General features: G+C 39.6%; 1 protein-coding gene across 26 annotated transcripts in view; it reads left to right on the top strand.

Annotated features, from left to right (window-relative positions):
• Dtna (dystrobrevin alpha) overlaps positions 1–23,159 on the top strand; it is a 425,345-nt gene that overhangs the window by 280,838 nt on the left and 121,348 nt on the right. For all 26 annotated transcript variants that reach the window (XM_045134780.1, XM_045134782.1, XM_045134795.1 and 23 more), the window contains one exon: positions 596–676. In XM_045134780.1, the coding sequence (XP_044990715.1) occupies positions 596–676 (81 nt within the window). The remainder of the gene's footprint in view (positions 1–595; positions 677–23,159) is intronic.

Here is a 23,159-nt window from a genome sequence, read left to right as displayed (position 1 = left end):
TGAAAGTTATGAGTAAAAATAGTGAACACTTACACATCACTCACAGTGTGCTAAGCAGGGAGCATTTTAAGGACATGGGGTACATTCCTTGTTTATCTTTACAACAGTCTTGTACAGTGACTAATCTCATTGTCCTGATCTTGAAAATGAGAAAAATTGCAAGAGCTTGAACAAAAGTCACACAAAGAAGATATCCAGTTTTTTGCAGCGTGACTACCCAACAGCTATGCCCTAATGACCAGTAATAGAGTGTTTCAAGGTGCACATATCTGACAATTGCTTCTGCATCTTGCTTTACTCTAAGTCACAGTGCGAGCAGATCATTCTAAGAAATGCATGCACAGTGGGGAGCAGATCGTGTGCTCTGGCCCGTAAACTCAGTTGACAATCTGATCTCTCCTGCTAGATGTCAGGGCTCTTTTCTCACAAAACTTGAAAATGGGGCAGAGCTATTTAGGTCTTAAACACATATGTACATGCTAACAAAAATAAAAACAAGTGTATGGGTCCTATCTGCATTTGTGCTGTTGACCAACATTGTGAGCCCTTTTTCACACACAAGGCAGACCATATGTGTACTCTCTTTCCCCACTAGGAGCTCAAGATCTGGATCGCATCCGACTCTCCACCTACAGAACAGCATGCAAGCTGAGGTTTGTGCAGAAGAAATGCAATTGTAAGTGTGCCATTTGTTTGGGCTAATTACCCTCAGGAATCCTATCATTTACATTTGAAACCAAATATATTAAAACAAAGTTTTCTTGTTAGGACTGGTAACTATATGTTTACACAACAATAAAAGGGGTATTATGATAAACAAATGTAGAGACACTGTTGCTAAGTAATTCTGAAATCTAAAATAGGTCTTAACTAATTAGAGTGTACGAGTCTCTGGATGTGGATATAACCCTGGTCTTGGAGTGGCTAAAATTTGGATAGATGTTTTGATTCCACTCTCTACCCTTGTTATTTTACAGTACCATCAAAACGGTTTTCAAGCATTTTATAAAGCATTAGACATTAAATCCTCTTTTGCATATGTGTGTATATGTGTTTGTATGTTTGTGGATGTGCATGTGTGGGCACAGGTGTATGAGCATATGCGGGTGTGTGTGCATGTAGAGGCCAGAGGACATCCACAGATATCACTCCTCACATGTACCATCCATATCATGAAACAGGGTCTCTCACAAGGCTGAAGCTCACAAATTAGGCTCGAGCTCCAGGGATACACTTGTCTCCACCTTCCCAGTGTGAAAATTACAGATGGGCACCAGCACACTCAGTGTTTACTTTGTTTGGGAACCAGGGACTGGACATGGTCCTTATGCTTGTGAGGCAACTCTTTATGTAGCCATTTCCTCTATCCCCCACACCTGCATTTCTTTTATAACTACTTCAAAACATTTACAAGTACCTAAAGAGCAAGCATCTTTCTGAAACTGTAAAATGACCCAAAATAATCAGTGTTCATTACTTTTATTAACACAAAGAGTTATGGCTCAAGGAAAGATAGGTAGTAGCCTCATCTTGCTGCCAAATTTTAATATATGCAGAGGACACTGGATCTCTAATCACATGAGCAGCTTTATAATCCCTACAGGGGTGACGTTTCTTCATAGTACCACATCCATTTTCCTTTAGAAGAAGATATTACATTATAGTTTATGTGCATAGGTTTACTCTGTCTTTTTTGAAAATTTAACACTATTAAAAATTAATAACTTCTCATTTTCTAATTAGTATTGGGCAAATTTTTTAAAGTCATATGTTCTTCTGAGGATGCACATATAGTTCAATCAGCATGGGAATTAGATTCTTGGTGAGCACAGACACCTGCTACCTCCACAGGTCTACCCAGCCAGAGTTGCCTGCAGCTATTTCCCAGGGCCCAGTCCCATGCTTCTTGGTTTACAGCTGACCATGGCCCCTGGCAGACCACCCAGTCCCATGTTTCTCAGTGTGCAGCTGACCATGGCTGGAGATCGGGCTGTGTGCATCAGTTTTTCAAAGTGCTTGTTTTCCAGTCAGGGGATAAGCAGGGGGCTGAAAGTTATGTTTTGACTCCTCACAAGAAGGTAAATTAAGCTCAGAAGAGTAACAAGAAAAGTAGTATGGATGCTGAAAAGCATCTGTGATGAGGTTCAGGATGCAGTTTAGTGGCTAGCATGCTTCCTAAAATGCATGAGGCCCTAGGTTTTATCCCCAGAGCTGCAAAGTCAGGTGTGGCAATGCACTCCTGTACTCCCAACACTTCAGAGGTGGAGGATTCTAAGCTCATCCTTGGCTACATAGCCAGTTTGAGGCAGAACAGACTGGAGTACATGAAACTCTATTGCAAATACATACATACATTTTTAAAAAGCTGTGGCTTTATCTGTATTCTCAGGCATTGAAGAACCAGTAAGTCTTCCCCAATATTGGTGTTAGGAAACAAGGAAAATGCTCCTACAGAAGAAATGTTCCCCTCCCCTTCAATCCTATCAGTCAGATTGAAACAAAAGATCTGCTATTCTGCCACATTCTCACCACTTATTACTACTCCATGCCTTTTTCATTGGGATGTGAGGTGAGAGTTCTTTCCCCCTTAATGCTTAGTCTCCATTCAGTAAGGATGGAGGCTTCAAAGAAGTCCACAAAATGATAAGGGAGAACAACAACAACCCCCCACCCCAACAAAAAAGGAAGGGAGGGAGGTAGCAATTGGCAGGAACAAAGCCCACTTTAAAAATCACACAGCACAGTCTGTGTATTCCTTGGCAGTGCTCCAGCATCTGGTGGGCATAATCTCAATCCTCCTGCTCTCTCAGAGACAAGCCTCTTCTCATCCTTGGACATCTCTTTCCCGTCTTTTTGTTGTATTTCGGTGTCATCCTTATCTTACCTCCAGAATTGTGTCTCCATCACACTGACCTACTTGGAAAACAGTATGTGAGCAGAGAGACCACCACAAGAGGAAGCAGAAATTCAAACCTACCCATTTTTTTTTCTCTCTGACTTTTTTAGTTTATCTCTGAACTCATAAGGACCTGATGAGTTTTTGCTTCACGTTTGGTAATTTGTCAGGGAGAGTGTGATGGGGAGATGCAGCCCTCCTATAATGTTGTTCAAAGTCTAATTGGGTAGATGGACTTTAAAAGAGCTTAGGAACCCATGACAAAGGTAATAATAGGAATATGTTCATAGCCTATGAGCCCTGATGTGAGGGGAGGGTGTGATAGACTTCATGCATTTTAAGATGGGAAGAAAAACTAATACAAACTAGTGAAAGTTAAGACGCAGAACAAAGAACAAGCAGATTCTGAACATTCTGCTAAATTAAGCTTCATTTTAAAGTTGTTTCAACCCTCAGAAGTATTAAATAAATAGGAAGGTTTCCTTCCTGACGATAAGTAAAATCCTTCTGATATTCAGATTTGCTTAAAAAATGCTAAGATTATCGATCTTGGCTCATTTTAAGCAAAGTTGGAGAGTTCTTTGTAGAAAGGCAACTATAAAAGGGTGATAATTTTGGTAACACAACATTAATCAACATTGAACATACATCCCTGCATTGGCACCAAGTAATTTTAGCTGAAATGAAAGCTAACCCACAATGGCTTATGATGTTTTATAATGAAGTTTTACTCTAACAAAAGAAATAAAAAGGTAGGCAGTGCATTTGCAGTTTGAAATAAGAGAACAGTGGGCTCACCTCTCCCTAAGCAGAGCCAGGATCTAAGAGTGAGGAGGGACTTGTTAGCAGCCACTGAGAAGCACAGGGGAGAGCAAATGAAGCAGGGCAAAGCTCTTGTATTCATACAGAAAAGGCTGTTCCTGCATGAACAGGTGGGTTCATCGTAAGCATGCTTACTTCCACTCCTGCTATCTTTTTTGTACTTTAGTGTTCAAAAACATACTAACAGCTCTGGACAGAGCAGTAAGTATTGCAAAGGTCAGAGTTTAGGCTACCTAAAGGGGTAGGGTAGGATGACATAGGAATTTGGAAGCTCTTTGAGAATATCTTTGTAGGGCTGATCTGAACCACAAAGGGATCACCGAGCTGGTTTACAGTCCTTCTGAAAGGACAATTAATCCTGCAATTGTAGGCATTTGTCCCTGGAACACCTGCACAGGTGGCTAGCACATTGCTTTTTCATGGACTGTCTTACTCTATTTGTGCTACTGTAACAAAAATACCATAAGCTAAGTGGTTTATAAACAGATACTTATTTCTAATTGTTTCAAAGGCTGATTAGTCTAAAATCAAGCCACCATCTCATTGTGTCTGCTTCTGACCCACTTTATAATTCACAGGTGACACCTTCCCAAATGTCCTCATGTGATGGAGAAGACAGTGCCACACTCAGGGCTCTTTTTCATAATGGCATTACTCCACACCATGTGGGCTTTGTTTCCAGGACCTAACCACCTTCCTAAAGTTCCCACTGACTACTACTGTTACACTAGGGATTAAATTTAAGTGTGAATTTGGGCACATAGACATTCAGAACATAGCAGAAGCTCATTAGATTATTCATTTCCTAAAAGTCAACCAATATTAACTAAGGACAGGTTGTTTATTTTTAGATACAAATTTTTACAGGTAAAATTAATAGAAAAACACATAAAATTTACACTTATAAAAGTCTCACTAGGGAATCAGTGGGAATCTATAGAATCTTTTAAAGATTTCTTTTCACTTAAATTGAAGGATCGCAATGGTTAGTGAATTCCCATACTTCCTACCCACCATCCTTATCATCTCAGCTGATAACTTCCCAAACAGAGGACCCATTCCTTTTGCTGGTTTTCATGTTCATTTCCTTTAATAATGTTTTTTGTGGCCTGTACAAAGACATTTATTGAAAAAGAGTCCAAGCAGCCTAAGAGTTCTTCTTGTACAGACCAGAAACTATAAATCATTTTAGAGACAGGTATTTCTTCTTTTTAATTTTTTTGTTTATTATTTTTATTTATTTATTTGAGAGTGACAGACAGAGAAAGAGGCAGAGAGAGAGAGAGAGAGAGAGAATGGGCACGCCAGGGCTTCCAGCTCTTTCCAGCCTCTGCAAACGAACTCCAGACGCGTGCGTCCCCTTGTGCATCTGGCTAACGTGGGACCTGGGGAACCGAGCCTCGAACCTGGGTCCTTAGGCTTCACAGGCAAGCACTTAACCACTAAACCATCTCTCCAGCCCTAGAGACAGGTATTTCTAATCCATCGGATGAAAGGAAACATTAACATGTAACCCTGATCCAATAAAATGTTACCCTCTTCTGACCACAAAGAAAAAAATCCCTCTTTCTCATTAATAGGCCACCACTTAGGGGGGAAATTGTGTTAAATTATTATATTTAATTTCATCAAAAAAATGTTTCAGAAGGTCTCTTTCTCTATTTATGTGTGTAATAGCTCCCATTCCTCCTAAAATATAAAATAAACAAGTGAGTGTCCCTGAAGTTTCAGGGGCATCATTCTCTGTCCACCAAGGACTTTTACAACCTCAATGGTAGAAAAAGAGCTGTCAGAAGTCCACATCTTTCTTTATGAACAGAGTATAATCCACTGCTTCAGCTTTCCTCCATAGGAACTGTTTTCCATACCATTTCTTCCCTTAGTCATCCTTTTATGATGCAATCCCTCTTTACGACATAGTAGCACACTCTCTAATTGAGTAAAGGAATGAATGCTTCTAAAATTTAAAGGAACATCCTTCTAGCTGTTTTGAATTCTAGAATCAATGGGTACATTATATAGAAGACAAATAATATTTCTTATAATCTTATTGTCCACAACTCTTTAGCTTCCAGCTTGTGTACTTTTCCACAAAAATAAACATTTTTAAACCATTGGTTAAGCAGAAATAGCAACATCTCAGCCTTCATGTAAACAATTAAATTCATCCTTATTATCTCAAACTTTATTTCTTTAGTCAGCATCAGCATGATTGACAATGTCAGCACTTTGGAGTGTCAGCAAATTTTTTTTTTTTCTCCAGAAATTGCTTTGGAGACCACAACACATACACTTAAGATCATACATAACAAAAGGAAACATGAAAATATAGTAAACAGAATCTTCTAACCACTCCTACTTAATGATGGACACAAAATCAAGGAGACAAGGGGATAACCCATCCCACACCCTCAGCTAGCACTGCCCATCTTTCATTCCCACTAGTTACAGCAAGAATTTTCTTTCAGTCACAGCAGTTAATTTTTTCTTTAAAATGATAAGATGTGAAAAAGACTATAATTGTTTCTTGGATTTTAGAGTTTGTCAAAATATTTTTTGTAGCAAGTAAAACTTTTAAAAAATGTTTCATCCAGAAATAATTTGTTAGGGTATTTGTTTTTGTCTATGTGAATATCTCCAAGATTCGTTAGGATTTATTGTGAACCAAAAGAACAAATGTAGTTACCTATTAATCTGTGCCTATCTATATATTAATCTAAATAAGTGTCATGTATTTAGTATCTGCTAATAAATATTCTTCTGTAAATGATCAAATATGCGTTCACTTTTCACCAGCCAGGTGACTATCCTTAAATAGTGTGAGAAGTCTGGGTATATGTTTTTTAGTTAGAAGTGCTGAATTTCTTTCTTGAAGGTGTGTAACAGTATATCCCATCTCAGTGCTTCAGTGTTAAATTAGTGGGTATTTCAGGTCACTGAATCAGTTTTCTGTTGTTGCATAGTGAATTGGCTTAGCCTCTCACTGAGCTGAATTCTGTGGTTCTCAGCTAGGGCTTGAGGTTTCTGTTAAGTGCACTGGCCATTGGCAGAATTCGTTTCTTTGTGGCTGTGTGATGGATGCCCATGCTACTTGCTAACTATCAGCAGAGTGCTACTTTCAGTTCTTAGTGCTTTCTAGATGTCTTGTCACAAGGTCCTGATGAGATAATGGTTGGGTTGCTTCTTCCTGCTTACCAGCTACAGTGGGTCTCTCCGATTTCTTCTTCTGTTACCAAATGCCGGGCTTGCTTTGATGTTCAAGCTCTTGTGTCCATGCTCGGCCTACCCAGAGGTTCGCCATGGTTTAAGTTCCACTAATTTGGAACAGAAATTTCATCCATAAAATCCTATAAGGTGCCAGGATTAGTGTTCAGTTGGATAGCTGGGAGAAGTCATGTGATACCAATGGATGTCATCATAGAATGCTATGTACCACACTGCTGAGAACATACACTTGTTATCTAGATAAAGTCACATGAAACCTTGAATGTAAAAATAAGTTTAAGGCTAGGGGGTGAATCTCAGACAAAGTAGTCAAAATCAGCAAAGAACTCCATTTAGCAGCCAAACAAGGCTTTCCAAGCTAACAAGGACTTGGAGGAAGGGTGCAAAGCATCGCTGTAGGAGCATAAGTGGCAGGTAACGGCCCTTGGAGCACAGCCATCCATGACTGTTGCCAGTGCTTCAGTGTATCTTTTCACTGTGGATGCTGAATCATTCCAGGCACTTGTTTAGAATAAAGAAAAGTGTCCTGTGTAAGAACAGTAATTCCAAAATTTCCCTGTGGGGAAAGTTGATGATGGCAGAACATAAACAAAACTATTAAAGGTGAGAATGGAAAAATCCTCTGTGCACTCTAGACCTAGGGCAAGATTATTTCTCCTTCTTCAGGGAAAACCACACACAGATTAAAGATAATATTTGGATGTCCTGAAAATGTAGATATGAGTTTAAATGCAGTCACTTCTGCTAAGTAAAAAGATGCAAGGGTGTATTTTAGTTTTAGAGAATGTGAAATATGGTGTTTCCTCAGGCTCCTGCCGCATGCTGCATGTAGACTAAGGGACCAGTGGTCATATTTCTGGAGGTCAGGGTGTTGCATTGCCTTCCTGCCCTTTCTGCTTCCTGATGCCTGATCTACACACTTGTCCTCGTGGTTTAGCAAAGAACAGCACTTTGAAGTACCCTTGTTAGCTGGGAAAGACTTACACATCGTGAGCCTTTCAAATTTCCCTCAACCTCTCCAGCAGGTGCCATACAAGTTCAAGGTCTTGCCCCTGCTCCTTGCCGTCCCCTTCCTCCAGGAGCGTGTGCCTCCCTTCTCTCCCTCTGTGCACTCCTGCTATGCCTTAGGAACAGACTTAGACTTATCTTCCCCAAATTATCCCATAGTTTCCCACCCACAATGACATTCCTATTTATGTAGTTAGGGCTCCCGTGGCACTTAAAAAATTCACTATAGGTGTGGATTTCGATAGCTCAGTCTTGTGTCTGTCTTCATTGAAAGCATCTGATTGTGACTCTCCTCATGAAGAATCTCTTATGGTTATCCTCCTATATTTTCTTCAACCATCTATAGCATCAACCATAATGCATTCATTTTTTTTTTTACTTTTTTATTGACAAATTCCATAAACATAGACAATATACCATGAGCATAATCCCCTCCCAACACCCTTCCTTTTCCCCTCCCAAGTTACCCTTCTTCTGAATCCCATCTTTCTTCTATTTTGATGTTATCATTGTTTTCCTCCTATTAATCAGTTCTTATGTAGGTGAGATAATGAATATCAAAGCCACTTTGTATCTGGAAAACAATGTTATAAGCACCCCTCCCCTGTCTTTGTCTTCTATATTCTTTTTGCCACCTCTTCCACAATGGTACTTGACCCTTGGAGGGTGTGATAGAGATGTCTCATTTAGTGCTGAACACACCACTATCACTTCTCAGGACTTTGGTGAGTTTTGAGTCACCCCAATGACCACCACCATTGAAAAAGAGGAGCTTCTCTAACCAAAACTGAGAGTACCATTTATATATGGGCATAAAGAGGAATATTTTGAGGTCACTTTGGTGGACAGAATTAATCCATTTAGCTAGACAACAGTAGCGGTTTCCTCACTAGGACTCATGACCACTCCAGCCATAGACTTTTGACTAAATGTTCAGGACCAGACAGACATTCTGTCCTTTGTAGGGGCTTCAAGTACAATCAGAGAGCAACCTGTTTACCCCATAACAGATATGCCACCATAGCACCACTTGGTACATTTGGCTAGCCTGGCTAGCTGCAAGGCTTTCAGGGTCCTCTGCTGGTTATGATTACTGATAACTTTTTTCCCCAACAGGCTGCATAGATCTTTTCATAATCTTGACAACTATTCAATAGGGAGAAGGCTTCTAGCTCAGCACAGCTTGATATCTTAGTGTCCTGCAACACAAGCGTATGGAGACTTTAGCAGTAGGGTGTCCCCACCTAGTTCTGGTAGGCAATCAAGAGCCTTGGTCATGGTAGCAATGTTCTGTAATGTTGAGAGCATTAGGGACACTCTTGGCCAACAACTCACTAGATCATGCTCACCACTGTCACTGAAATTCTTCTAATAATCTATAACTTCAGCACACAACGTTATCTATCTCCTCAGGATACTTCTGCCTAAACTTTATATGGAGAAGTAGATTTCCATATGGCTTATCCATAAAATCTTAAATTTTGGTTAACCTTCCTTCCACCCCTCCTTTCCTCTGCCCTGACCCCCTCCCCCAGATCAGTTTACCTCTAACCATGTTCCTGTCAGTACAACCAGCCCAGAATCAGTCATGAGTGATGAAGGCTCACCAGGAAGGTGTTTTCACACATTTTTTCCTATTATATTTCATATTTTTCTATTATATTTTTCAGGCCTTACCCAGAATCTCTGTTTGGTGTTTTATATGGTTTACTTAAACATTTTCAAAATGTTCAGCAGAGTAAGCAAGCGAAAAACTTAGTGTTGTGGTTTAAATGTGAAATGGCCCCTAGAGCTTGATGTGTATGTTATTAAGCCTCATTTCAATCTCCAGATAGTAAAGATTTTGGGAGTTGAAGCCCTTCTTGAGGAGAGGTATCATGGGGGGCTGGCCTTGAAGTTGATTAGTCCTGCCCTACTGTGAGTTACTAGCTAGCTCACACAATCAGCATACCCTGCTGCTGTGGCAAGATGTGAGAAAGCTTCCTGCTCATGCTTTGCTTTTCTAAGCATGAGGCCATAACTGAAATAAACCATTTTCCCCCATAAACTGCTTCTGCTCAAGTGTTTTGTCCCAGCACTGAGAAGATAACTGTCACATTTTGAATGTCCAAAAAAACCTTCTCCTTTTCTTCACTGTTTAAATTCTCTCATCCCCTGAATAAAAGTCATATCACATCTTCAGGGATGCTTAATATGTCTCTCAACCATAGTGTTAGTTCTTGGAATTATCATTTTTATTAAAAATAGAAAAAAAAATTAATGGGAACAGCAGCAGAAGGAAAGCATGGTGTGAGATTATCCCCTCTAATATAGTTTATCCTCCATACTACACTCCTCACATACAGATTTAGAAGTAAGAATAACCTCAAGTTTAGAGTCAGAGTATTCTACTTATTATAAATCTGGACTTTATGAATATAAAATGGGGGGTACATGTTAAAACTGTACTATGAAAACTGATATGCTACCCCTAAGTCCCCAGAGTCAAGTGTCATTTTCTAAAGAAAGAAAAGTTGTTGATAATTGTGATGATAAAAACTATCAAGTATTGTTCAGCGGTGATGTGCTGCTCTAGTATTCACAGGGCCCTGGGCTCAAAGCCCAGAGCTGTAATAAGTAGATAAACAGTAAGTTTATCTACTCATATCAGAATAAATTATCTATAGACTTGCTAGTCATTCACAGTGTTGGGAGGGGAAAGAAAGGGTGATTGGGAAAAAATAAGATCAAAATAATATAATATATATAATGTATATGTGTGTGTATGAATATGTGCAGAGAAGAAAAAGGACATGAGATAGCACAGTGTAGAGAAGAGAGAGGACACGAGACAGCAGAGTGCAGAGAAGAGAGGGGGCATGAGATAGAACACAGCAGAAAGGCGAGGACATAAGATAGTATAGTGTAGAGAAGAGTGAGGACCTGTGTATATCCAAACAGAATCAGACTTTGCTTGCATGTGGATGTGCATTGCATGTGCATTTACAGTGTGTGGAGGTACATGTGTGTGCAGGTGTGCATATGTACATGTGTGTGAGCATAGCGGCCCAAGTACATTCTCATATGTCATTTCTCAGACATAGTCTACCTTAATTTTTAAGACAAGGTCTCCCATTGTCCTACAGCTAGACTGGCTGGCCAGTGGGCCCCAGAGATCCTCCTCCCCAGCACTGGGTTTAAGACAGCATATCATCATATCTGGCTTTCTTTATCTGGATTCTGAGGATTGAACTTAGGTCTTTAAGCATGTGAGGCAAGTATTTTACTCACTCAGCCATCTCCCCATCTCCAAGATTCAATTTTCAATGTTGTTATAGTCGTCACATGTCTATCATTAATTCCTCTGAGAATAAAGACTTGTTAATAATCAGTATTTCCACCTGTTTCTCCATAAAAGAAACCCCACACATCACACCTAATCTGTCACAACATGGCTTGTATGAAAGCAACTCATTTGCATGGTGATCCTGGAAGAAAGGTTTAGGAGCTGCTAAGTAGCCTTGTAAAATGACCCCTGAAATACAATGCAGGAATCAGAAGAGGGAGATTCTCATCCACTTTCTCTGGCCTGCCTTGGTCAAGGGCAACCCAAGGAAGCACGGGCCTGTACTTCTGGGTTACACATGTATGTACTAAGGAGGTAACATGTATATGAGCAGAAACAGTAGAGGTTGTAACAAGATCCCAAAGCCAATGTTTCCCTTGTTGCAGATGCTCCAGGCTGATAAAATGCTGTGGCTTCTACAGGGACTGGAGAAGGCTACTCCAGGAAATTTGAGGGAGTTGCCAAGATAGGTCTTAACCAGCTCAAGGTTGCTATCACTATTTCTCATCATCATCTTTTAATTTTATTTTTAATTGACAGTAGACATTACACCAGGCACACATTGTAGAATTATGGAAGCAGATGAAGTAATCTTGCCTCACACCATATACCTGACAAAACAACTTAAGGAAGGACTTATTCAGCTCATGTTTGAGGAGGTATAGTCCGTCATGGTGGAGAAGGCATGGTAGCAGGCACATCCACAGTGATGGGAACATGAAGTGGTTCGCTCACATCTATCTCAGCAGACGATGAAGCTGAGTGAGGCGGATGCCAGCATTTAGCTGGCCTCTTCTTTGTTTCCATTGCTACTCAGTGTGGGATCCCAGCCCATGGTATGGTACCACCTACATCCAGGGAAGGTCTACCCCACTGAATTTGTCATCTTTAGAAATGCCCTCACAGACACACTTCAAGGTGTGCCTCATTAATTCCCCAGGTGTTTCTTCATGTGATCAAATTGATGGTTGAAATTAGCCACCACATATGCTTATTTCTTTGTGGTGAGAAACTTGAAATCTATTCTTTAAGAGACTGGGAAGATGGTTCACTGGGTAAGAACACTTGTGCAATAAAAAAACAGGAGAATTGCTGGGGTTTTGTGGTCAGTCAAACTGAGTGAAAAATGGCAGCTCCAGATGAGTGACTCCATCTCAAGGAAACAATGCAGAAGAGCAATAGAGGCAGGTGTCTTATATGTACTCTGGACTCAGCATGCATGTGCAAGTGAAAACACACATGTATACACTATACTGTAAATATACACACCACACACACATAAGAAAAAATAAAATTTTAAATCTACTTTTATTAATTTTTAAATATACAATGCTTTGTTGTGAAACATAATCACCCTGCTGGACAGAATATGATTAGAACGTATTCTGTATTTTCGGACAGTTCTGATTTTTACCAAAAATATATTATCAACCTTTGTCATGAAATTTTATTATATCACCTTAACCAGGAAATTAAAGTAATACTGAAATATTATCTCTGTAAGATGTGATGCTGCTTTTTAAGGGATTCTTAGCAAAGAGAGCTGCTTTAGTGATAAAAGTGTGCTTGGGAAGCAAGGAAGAAGTGAGATTGGAAACATAAAATAATGATGAGCTACTCAGGAGTTACTTGTGTCCATATTTTACAAAGGTTTAGTCATGACCAGTAATCAAAAGAAAATCTTGAAACTGCTTTTATTAACATTTACTTTCTGAACTGGACGTTTGGATAAAGTGAGAGATGGCCAATGTTTACAATGCAATCACAGAAAATACATTTGTTCACTAGGCCAAACACGCTATTTAACTGGTTCTTTTTCATTTTGTGTGTGCATATGTGTGGCATGTGTAGCATAGAGTGTATGTGGGCTGTATGCACATGTATATGCAGATTTGTGTGCCCATGTGCAGAGGTTAGAGGAGGCCATCAGGTACCCTAGTCCCCTTCACATGAAACAGTTTTTAACTGATTTTGAAGCTTGCCATATCAGATGTCTGCTCCCATAGGACTGGGTTACACAATCACCTAAAGGGATGCTTAAACACGGAGATGCTCTGGACATCCCCAAGGCCTGTAGAAGTACACACCAGTGTTTGAGATCCACCCCCTGCCTTAAAGCGTGGTCTTGGGCTGGGCAGACTGCTCAGCGGTTACAGACTCTTGCTTGCAAAGCCGGCTGCCTGTTATATTCTAGCGCTCTGTTGGGCATGTAAAGCCATGCATCTGGTGTGGTTTCGCAGTGGTAAAGGGCCCTGTTATGCCCATGTTCTCACCCTCTCACCAGTAAATATATGAAAGTATTGAAAAGAATGAATGAAGAGCCATCCTAGTTTACACCACCAGACTCAGCAGCTGGAGGTGAGGATATGAATTAGTGCATGTCGCATGCTGAAAATGAAACTTCATAATATTAGAACTCTCAATAAAATTTAAAAATAAATATGCATACATTTTTGAATAGAGATATTTGTTTACTGAAAAAATTAGGAAGGTATAACATAGTGAAAGCTGGAAAATATTTCCTAGTTATATTACTTATAGATCCTGCTTTACTTAAAGGTGCAAATGGAACTCCTTGGGTTGGATCAGTTAATAGAACATCTGAACTTGTCACCATCCTTCTACTGTGCACTCCTCCTATGCTTTAAGACATTGGCCAGAGGCTTATCTTCTCCAATTCAGTCTTCAGCTTACTGCCCTATATGACATTCCTGTACTGTGAGCTCCTGTATCACTTTTAAAAAATGCACTATGTGGACTTTTGATAGCTCAATCTGTGGGAAAGTTACCTGAGTGTGACTCTCCCCGTGGAAATATTATCTCTGTGGTTATCCTCCTATATTTTGTTCAACTAACTATAATATCAGCAACCATACATTTACTTTCATAAAGCCTTAGAATATTACCAGCAGTGTTTAGTTACTTTTGAACAACTATGAGATTCTATTTCTTGATCCCTTTCCAACTTTGTGTATATAAGCATATGCAGTCTCTCTCCATATTCTACTGCCTTGAAGTGCTGTGGATAAATGGAATGCTGAAGATCTCTGAGTGCCAAGCTAAATATTTGACCTCAAGTTGAACTTCATAGTGATCACTATGATCAGATTTATAATGCCTTTCACCTGTTAAGAGGGAACTTTTGGAAGAAAGTTTACAGTGTGAAGAAGATAGCTTTAAAACTAGCAAAGAATTGAAATAATTTTGAGAGGGAGTTTTGTAATTCTAGTTGAATGTGGTGGTATATCTTTTTTACTGGGCTGGAGAGATGGCTTCGTGGTAAGGCACTTGCCTATGAAGCCTGACAACCCAAGTTCAATTCCCTAATACCCATGTAATACAAATGCACAAGATGGCATATGCAAGCAAATTCTTTTAAATACTGAGCATCTCTCCAGATCCATGATGCTATATCCTAATGCCATTCTGTTTTCTCTCAAAAGGGAACATAATTCCTAAAATTTATGTAATTTTTAGTTTGCTCTTTTCCTGTGTAAACTTTCATTACTTCTCTCAGTGCCAGCAAAATGAAAAAGATATATGTTGTTATGCCTCTGGTATTTATGAAGGACACTTAAATTTCAGTTTATTCTAAGCTCATTACTACAAACATCATGTTGTATGTGTTGATTGTATATAACTTTTACTTAAATATTTTCAAACAAAAGAGATAAAATGCTTCCTTACATCTTTAATGCATTTATTTACTTAATATCTCTGTCCCAATTCCTTTCTGCATTGAGGTTTTGGGTAGTGGGAACCTGTCTTATATTCCCTAATTCTAGAACCCATAACATGGTTGCCACACAGTAAATGCTAACTAAATACTTACTACATTAAAAGAGGTTTTAGCCTCTGGACTGGAAAGCTTAGGAAAAAGGCCAGTGAGTGGTTCAATCTAATAAGCTTGAGGAGGAGCCTGGAGTCAATGCAGACACTCCCTTATGACAGAGGGTGAGTTCCCATTCTCCCTACCTCTTTACAGTCCATCTCTGTGAGGCCTGACTCCCATGGGAAGCACCTTAAATTATTTTTACTTTATGTCTACTTGTCACTTAGAATGCTGAATTAAACTTTTCATTTGAGAATTATCACTGGAAACAAAAACAATGAATGCCTATGTACATACATACATACATACATACACACATACATACATGTATGTCTATCTTTTATTTCTAAGAATATCAGAATTGATTTCTAATTATGTTTCTCATTGCTATAACAAAGTACCTGACAGAAACAACTTACAGGAGATAGAGTTTAATCTGTGCTATTAGATAATGAGCTCTGGCCAGAGAGAGTTACTCTACTGACCTATTTTGGCCATCCAGGCTGTACATTTTAAAGGTTTACAGCCTTAAAAATCTTGCCACACTTTGGTAATCAAATATTCAAAATATGAGCCTATAGGGAACAATTCCCAAACCATAACAGGTGTGTATATATATATATATATATATATATATATATATATATATATATATATATATATAATGAATTTTCATGATTAGGTATCCTATAAAGCTTACAAACATATTTTAAGAATGTGAAATATGGAAGAACACAAGTTTGTATTTCAAATTCAGCATGTAAACTAATCAAAATTATTATCTGAACTTGGTTCCCATGCTCTGAAGAGTGTTGCCATGGAAATTGCATGTGGGCAATACTGTGTAGAAGATCCAGAAATTAGCATCTAGGGAGGAGAAATTGTATGAATTTTCACAGAAAACAACCCATCTCTGTGTTGTGGGATTTGATGGATGAGTTACAACAGAGCTCTCACTGCATTTACCTGCAAGTTTCAGAGAGAAGAACAAGCCAACAGAACGTGAGACCCCAAGTCATCACCACTTACATCAGGCTGGGGTGTGGGCTGTGGGGGTGTGGGCTGTGGGGTGTGGGCTGTGGGGTGTGGGCTGTGGGGTGTGGGCTGTGGGGGTGTGGGCTGTGGTGTGTGGGCTGGGGGCTGGGGGGTGTGGGCTGGGGGGTGTGGGCTGTGGGCTGTGGGCTGTGGGCTGTGGGCTGGGGGGTGTGGGCTGTGGGGTGTGGGCTGTGGGGTATGGGCTGTGGGGTGTGGCTGTGGGGTGTGCACGCTGTGTGCTGGGAGGATATATATACATTGGAACTGTGCATATCTACATATATATACTCAATGGAATATTGGGAAATTATATTAATTTCCAGCTTAACTGCATTTTTTATTCTTCTAATTAAGAAAGCAATTATTGGGCTGGGGAAATGGATCCACAGTTAAAGCTGCTTGCTTGCAAAGCTTGCTGGCCTATGTTGAATTCCCCTGTATTCACATAAAGCCAGATACACAAAGTGGTGCATACATCTAAGTTTGTGCTCAATGCCAAGAGGCTCTGTGTGGCCATTTCTCTCTCTCTCTCTCTTTCTCCCTCTGCAATTACATAAATATTTTTTTAAAAAAACAGTAATAAGTCAATGAGTGGCCTTCCTACCAATTTAAAAACCTTAAATCTCCTTAAAATATTATATATGATTATATAAATAATTCTTAAACTATATAAATCGACAGTAATCAGCTCCTTGCACTACACCTCACAAACACTTAGGATAAACCAGGCTGTCTTGAAGCCAAAAGGAAGACTGACTTTGAGCTGGTGCTTCTTTTATCCACACAGTGTCTGGAGATGGAGCTAACAGGATGCCTTGGATTCTGTTGGTGTGGGGTGGGGACCAGGGATGCTGCATTTTGAAAAGCCTGGGATTTGCTATTCCAAGGGTGTGCTGAACCATCAATGGCCACACCACCAGCTGTTATACAGCCATGAAGATGAGTCCAGTGTATGGCCAAGGTTGAGAGTGATGGGCACATCACCATCCCAGGTGATGGAATTAAGGTGATAGAAGATCGTTGGCTACTAATATTCCCATCTATGAGCCTCTGAGAGTCCTCCAAAGGGTTTATACACCTGCTTGTCTGAACCAGCTGCAAAGTTTTATTAAAAATACTTTCTCAAAGCCGGGCATGGTGGCGCACACCTTTAATCCCAGCACTCGGGAGGCAGAGGTAGGAGGATTGCCATGAGTTCAAGGCCACCCTGAGATGACAGAGTTAATTCCAGGTCAGCCTGGACCAGAGTGAGACCCTACCTCGAAAAAACAAAAAACAAAACAAAACAAAAAACAAAAAACTTTCTCAGGCTAGAGAGATGGCTTAGTGGTTAAGACATTTGCCTGAAAAGCTTAAGGACCCATGTTCTTCTCTCCAGGTCCCACATAAGCGAGAGGCACAAAATGTGACACAAGCTCACAAGGTCGCACATGCACACAAGGTGACACACACATTTGTATTTTAATTACAGTGGCTGAGGTCTTTGTGTTCCAGCTCACTTGCTTTCTCTCTCTCTCTCTCTCTCGCTCTCTCTCTCTCTCTCTCGCTCTCGCTCTTGCTCTCTCACATTAAGAAAATGGCCAGTCCATTGAGCTTGCCTAAGAAAAACCACATATTTAAAAAAAATACTTTTCCACTCCTGTAAATTTTGGATTTGAGAACTTTAAAATCTATAAGTACTCAATTTATTAACTTACGTGTTTTCAGCGTGTGTGTGTGTGTGTGTGTGTGTGTACATGGTGTACCTGCATGGGTGTATATGTGTTTGTATGCATGTGGGAGTATTTGTGTATGGATGTGAAGGCACATGTGTACACATGTGGAGGTCAGGGGTCAACATCAGTTTTCTTTCTCAACTTCTCTACATCTTACTTTTTAATTTAAATTATTGTTTTTAGTTACCATACAGAGGTTTTAGGTAACATTCATTCTGGCATTTTCAAATACATTTTTCTGTTTTGCCCCTTCTTTCTACACCCTTCCTCTTCCCTACTGTCCCCTCTCACCCACCCAGTATCCATCCCTTTCTGCTCACATATCATGCGTATCTTTTCACCTTTCCCCACCTCTCCTTCCGTCCACCTCTATACTTGCTCTTGGTCACCATTCTATTTTGATGGGGTTTCCTCACATCTGTCCCCCTTTATATAAATATTGACAGATATTACAAGTGATTATTCTGCATATCAGAGAGAACAGGAAGTTTTGGTCTCTCTGAGTGTGGGTCACTTCACTTAATAAAATTGTTTCCAAGTCCTTCTTCCTGAAAATGATATTTTTTTTCCATACTGCCTGATTGAGCTACATTGTGTATCATATTTCATCTGTTGATAGGCATCTAAGCTGCTTTCATTTATTAGCCTATTGTGACTATAGCAGCAATAAACATGGATGCTCAAGTATCTCTATAGTAGAGTATGGAGTCCTTAGGGTATATGCCCAGACATGGTAAACTAGGACCTATGCATATTTTATTAGTAATTTTTGAGATAATCCCATACTGATTTCCATAATGGCTGCACTAGTTCACACTCCTACAAGCAGTGAATAAGAGTTCTTCTTTCTCCACACTCTCAATGAGCACTGGTTGTCAGTTTCTTGGGGTGATTTCAGAAGCACGTGACACCTTGTACATGTGGCTTATGTGGGTGCTGGGGAATCTAACCTGGGTCCTTTGGCTTTGAAGACAAGCACCTTAATTGCTGAGCCATCCCTCTAGCCCTGACTCTGCTACTTCTAATAAACTTATGACATTGCCATATATAATTGTCTTTGTATATATTATTTATAAAATTGTAAGGTGGCTTTGAGTAAAAATATTTAGTTATGTTAGCACTAATAGCTATCATTTATTGAGCACCTGTCATTTTAGCACCTTCCCCATGGATTGAACACATTCCAAACTATTACCTAGGAACTCCATCTCCTCAGCAGACAGATAGCAAACATCTCTGTGGTAAGAAACTCCACTACTCCTCTCCATGTCAAACTAATATTTCTACCTGGATGTATCGAAAACTTGAAACTTTGCCTATCTACACTGACTTGTAAAGACAAACTTTTAGGTGTCAGTAATTGATGACTGAAATCAACATTAGCATCATTACTTTAAGATTATATGAAATACTGGGCTGGGGAGATAGCTCATTGGGTAAGATCCATTGATGTGGAAGAATGGGGAACTGAATTTGATCCCCAGCATTGGCACATATTAAAAAGATAGGTATTCCAGAGCTGACGAAGACAGAAGCAGGGGGATCACTGGTGCTTGCTGGTCAGCCAGTCTACCGGGGGAACAAAACACAACAAGCTGCAGGTTCAATGAGATACTCTGCCTCAAGGAAATAAGGCAAAAGATTGATAGAGCAGGACATCTAACATCCTCCTCTGGTCTTTGTAAGCATGTGCATAGGGTTCATGCATTTGTTCACATACATACATAAAACACACACATCCACAATTATATAAAGAAACAGTAAGTATTACTTTACATTTTTGTGTATTCTTGATATAGATAGTTAATGTTAACTAGGGAGTTAATCAAGACTTTTCCATACTTCATATAGTGATTTGCAGTTGTATGATAAGGAAGCCCTATTTCCTCTCACCGGTGACTGGTAACAGGTACTTACTGTGATGGGCAAGTAAAATTTGATAGCTAAGAAAATATGCACAGTGCCATCTACTGGTTGATAATGGTAATTGCATGTCATAAAGGTCCTCACTTTCTAAAACGATTTGAGAGCACAGCAGTAAACAATATAGATATATATATTGCTAACTGCTTGGGACATTTCATTCAAACCACCATGGTAGTGCATGATACTATGGCGAAGTGAGCAATGTGATAATGCGATTCAGGTCAGAAAGAAAAAAAGAAGCCTTGATATATCTCTGGCTTGGGACAGAAAAATATATATCACTTACCAATGTAAATGCTAAAATATTTATTAGACTTGGGAAAATTCAAACTGCCTTTCCATTTAAAAATCTTGTCAAAAATATCAAATGAAATAATTTGCATTTCTTATTTTTCAAATATTTTATTTTTATTTATTTATTTGACAAAGCCATATACATATACCATATATACATATATATGTATGTATGTATGTATATATATACACATATGTATATATATATGTGTATATATATGTATGTATGTATGTATATATATATATGTATATATGTGCAGCTATTAAACCTAAACAGTTCTTATCATGTTAAGTTCCACTAATGGGTGCTAGGTGTATGGACAGTTATCACAAGACCCATAAACTCCATTGTGTGTCCACTACATAAACAGACCCACTAGTTCAGCCACAAAGAATCCACTAAGCACGCTTATCCCTGCCCTCCTTGCACCCTACACCTTGACACATCCCTGAAGGCCAGATTTACAATAAGTTAAGAAATTTTATTGATACATGCCATTTCTCTAGGAGTGTTTTGCCTACTAAATTAAATACATGAATAATGCTAAGAAATACAAATTCGGGCTGGAGGGATGGCTTAGCAGTCAAGGCATTTGCCTGCAAAGCCAAAGGACCCAGGATCTATTCCCCAGGGCCCATGTTAACCAGATTCACAAGGGGATACACACATCTGGAAGTTCATTTGCAGTGGCTGGAAGCCCTGGCATGCCCATTCTCATTCTCTCTCTCTCCCTCCTCCCTCCCTCCTTCCCTTTGTCTCTGTCAAATAAATAAATAAATAAATAAAAATATTTAAAAAATAAGAAATGCAAATTATTTCATTTGATATTTTTGACAAGATTTTTTTTAATTAATTTATTTATTTATTTATTTGAGAGTGACAGACACAGAGAGAAAGACAGATAGAGGGAGAGAGAGAGAATGGGTGCGCCAGGGCTTCCAGCCTCTGCAAACGAACTCCAGACGTGTGCGCCCCCTTGTGCATCTGGCTAACATGGGACCTGGGGAACTGAGCCTTGAACCGGGGTCCTTAGGCTTCACAGGCAAGCGCTTAACCACTAAGCCATCTCTCCAGCCCTTTGACAAGATTTTTAAATGGAAAGGCAGTTTGAATTTTCCCAAGTCTAATAAATATTTTAGCATTTATGTTGGTAAGTGATATATATTTTTCTGTCCCAAGCCAAGATATATCAAGGCTTCTTTTTTTCTTTCTGACCTGAATCACATTGCTCACTTAGTCATAGTATCATGCACTACCATGGTGGTTTGAATGAAATGTCCCAAGCAGGTAGCAATTTTGAAAGGTTGTGGAGCTTTAAGGTAGTGAAGACTTTTTTGAGGAGGTAAGTTACTAGAGATAGTCTTTGGGGTATTATAGGCCAATTCCTTCTTGCCAGAGCTAGCTCATTCAGATGACTTCCTTCCCACTGATGTGGGGATATGGCTTCCTATCCAGGCATGTCATGCTTTTCTTGCTATGATGAAACTTCCCTTTGAGACAGCAAGCTGAAAAAATTCCTTTCCACCCATCAGTTGTTTGATCAGGTGTTTTGTCCCAGCAATGAGAAGGTAACTACTCCATGTACATCACTCTCCCATTTAATCAATATCATTCTCAAGTTAGCACTGAAGAAAGAAAGAAAGACTCCAAGTCAGTTCCATATTGCTGGGATAAATATCAAACCAGACACAATTTAGGGGAGGAACAGGTTTATTTCAAGCTTACAGATCCAGTGGATATTCCATCAATGACAGAAAAAGTTGCTAACTTCCATAAATCCAAGCACAGACAGAAAAAACTGCAGCCATCCAGCAATAACTGACAACCACCAGAGATCAAACTCTTGTCTCCACACCTTTGGGCTGGAATCAGATCAGCCCCTAGTGACATGCCACCTCTGTCAGGCTGCTGGAGACTTAAGCAAGATGTTTAACATAAATCAAAAAATACCTGGAGGTATGGAAGGCATGAATTCACATTCAAACCACTACATTCAGCCTTGGGCCCCATAGGCTCATGGCCATCTCACATTGTAAATTGCATTCAGTCCAATTTCAAAGGTCCCCATAGGCTTTTTCAACTTTAAGACTATTCTAAAGTTCCAAGTCTCACCTGAAATTCAAAACTTTTTTCTTAACTGTGATTCCTGTAAAATCAAAACAAATTACATACTTCCCACACATAATGTCTCAGAGTAAACATTTCCACTGGGAAAAGGCATAACAAAAAGAGACTAGACCAATGCAAAATCAATAGCCATCAGGTAGTCTCAAACATCTACAGTTAAAGTCTAACATTCATAACCAGTGATGACAGTTTCTGGATTTTTAATTTCCAACCCTCCTACCGAGCTGAGTAACCAGGTCAATCTTCTGTTAATAGTCACCTGTGTTCCGCTGTAGCTGTTCCACAGTCCTGATATATCCAAAATTTATTGGGGTTTCCACTGAAAACCAATGTCCATCTTACAAATGACCTTTCTGAATTGCAATACAGGAATATCATCCTGCTTCTCTTGCTGGGTCTCAGCAGTAGCATCTACTCAATTTCAGTCAATGCCCTCACTAGCGGCACACAGGGACATCACCCTGCCTCACATGCTGCATCTCAGCAGCAGCTCCTGGAACCATGCACACAGTATGACCTGCTTCCATGCATTTTTCATGCTACCAAAACCAATACCAGATGTGTAACAGCAGCCATTTTTTTAATCCAAGATGGAAATAAATCTTGACTTTGAACCTTCAGAAGAGTTTCTGGAATGGAGGGACAGCTTATTGGTTCAGGCGCTTGCCTGGAAAGCAAAAGGACTCAACTTCAATTCCCCAAGACCCTCGTAAGCTAGATACACAAGGTGGAACATGCATCTGGAGTTTGTTTGCAGTGGCTGGAGGCCCTGAGGCACCCATTCTCTCCCCCACCCCATCTCTGTCTGCCTCAAATAATTAAAAATAAAATAAAATATTTTTTAAAAAAGAGTTTGCATTTCTACCATTCAGCCTTTCCTAAGTGGGCATCACCCTTAGGCATCTTTGTCATTGTTTCAATATAAAGCATTTAGCCCATGCTTAATGGTGGTA

Source organism: Jaculus jaculus, chromosome 15 (assembly GCF_020740685.1).
Source record: "Jaculus jaculus isolate mJacJac1 chromosome 15, mJacJac1.mat.Y.cur, whole genome shotgun sequence".
NCBI lineage: Eukaryota > Metazoa > Chordata > Mammalia > Rodentia > Dipodidae > Jaculus > Jaculus jaculus.
Note: the sequence above shows the minus strand (reverse complement) of the source record. Positions and strands in the feature narration are given on the sequence as shown.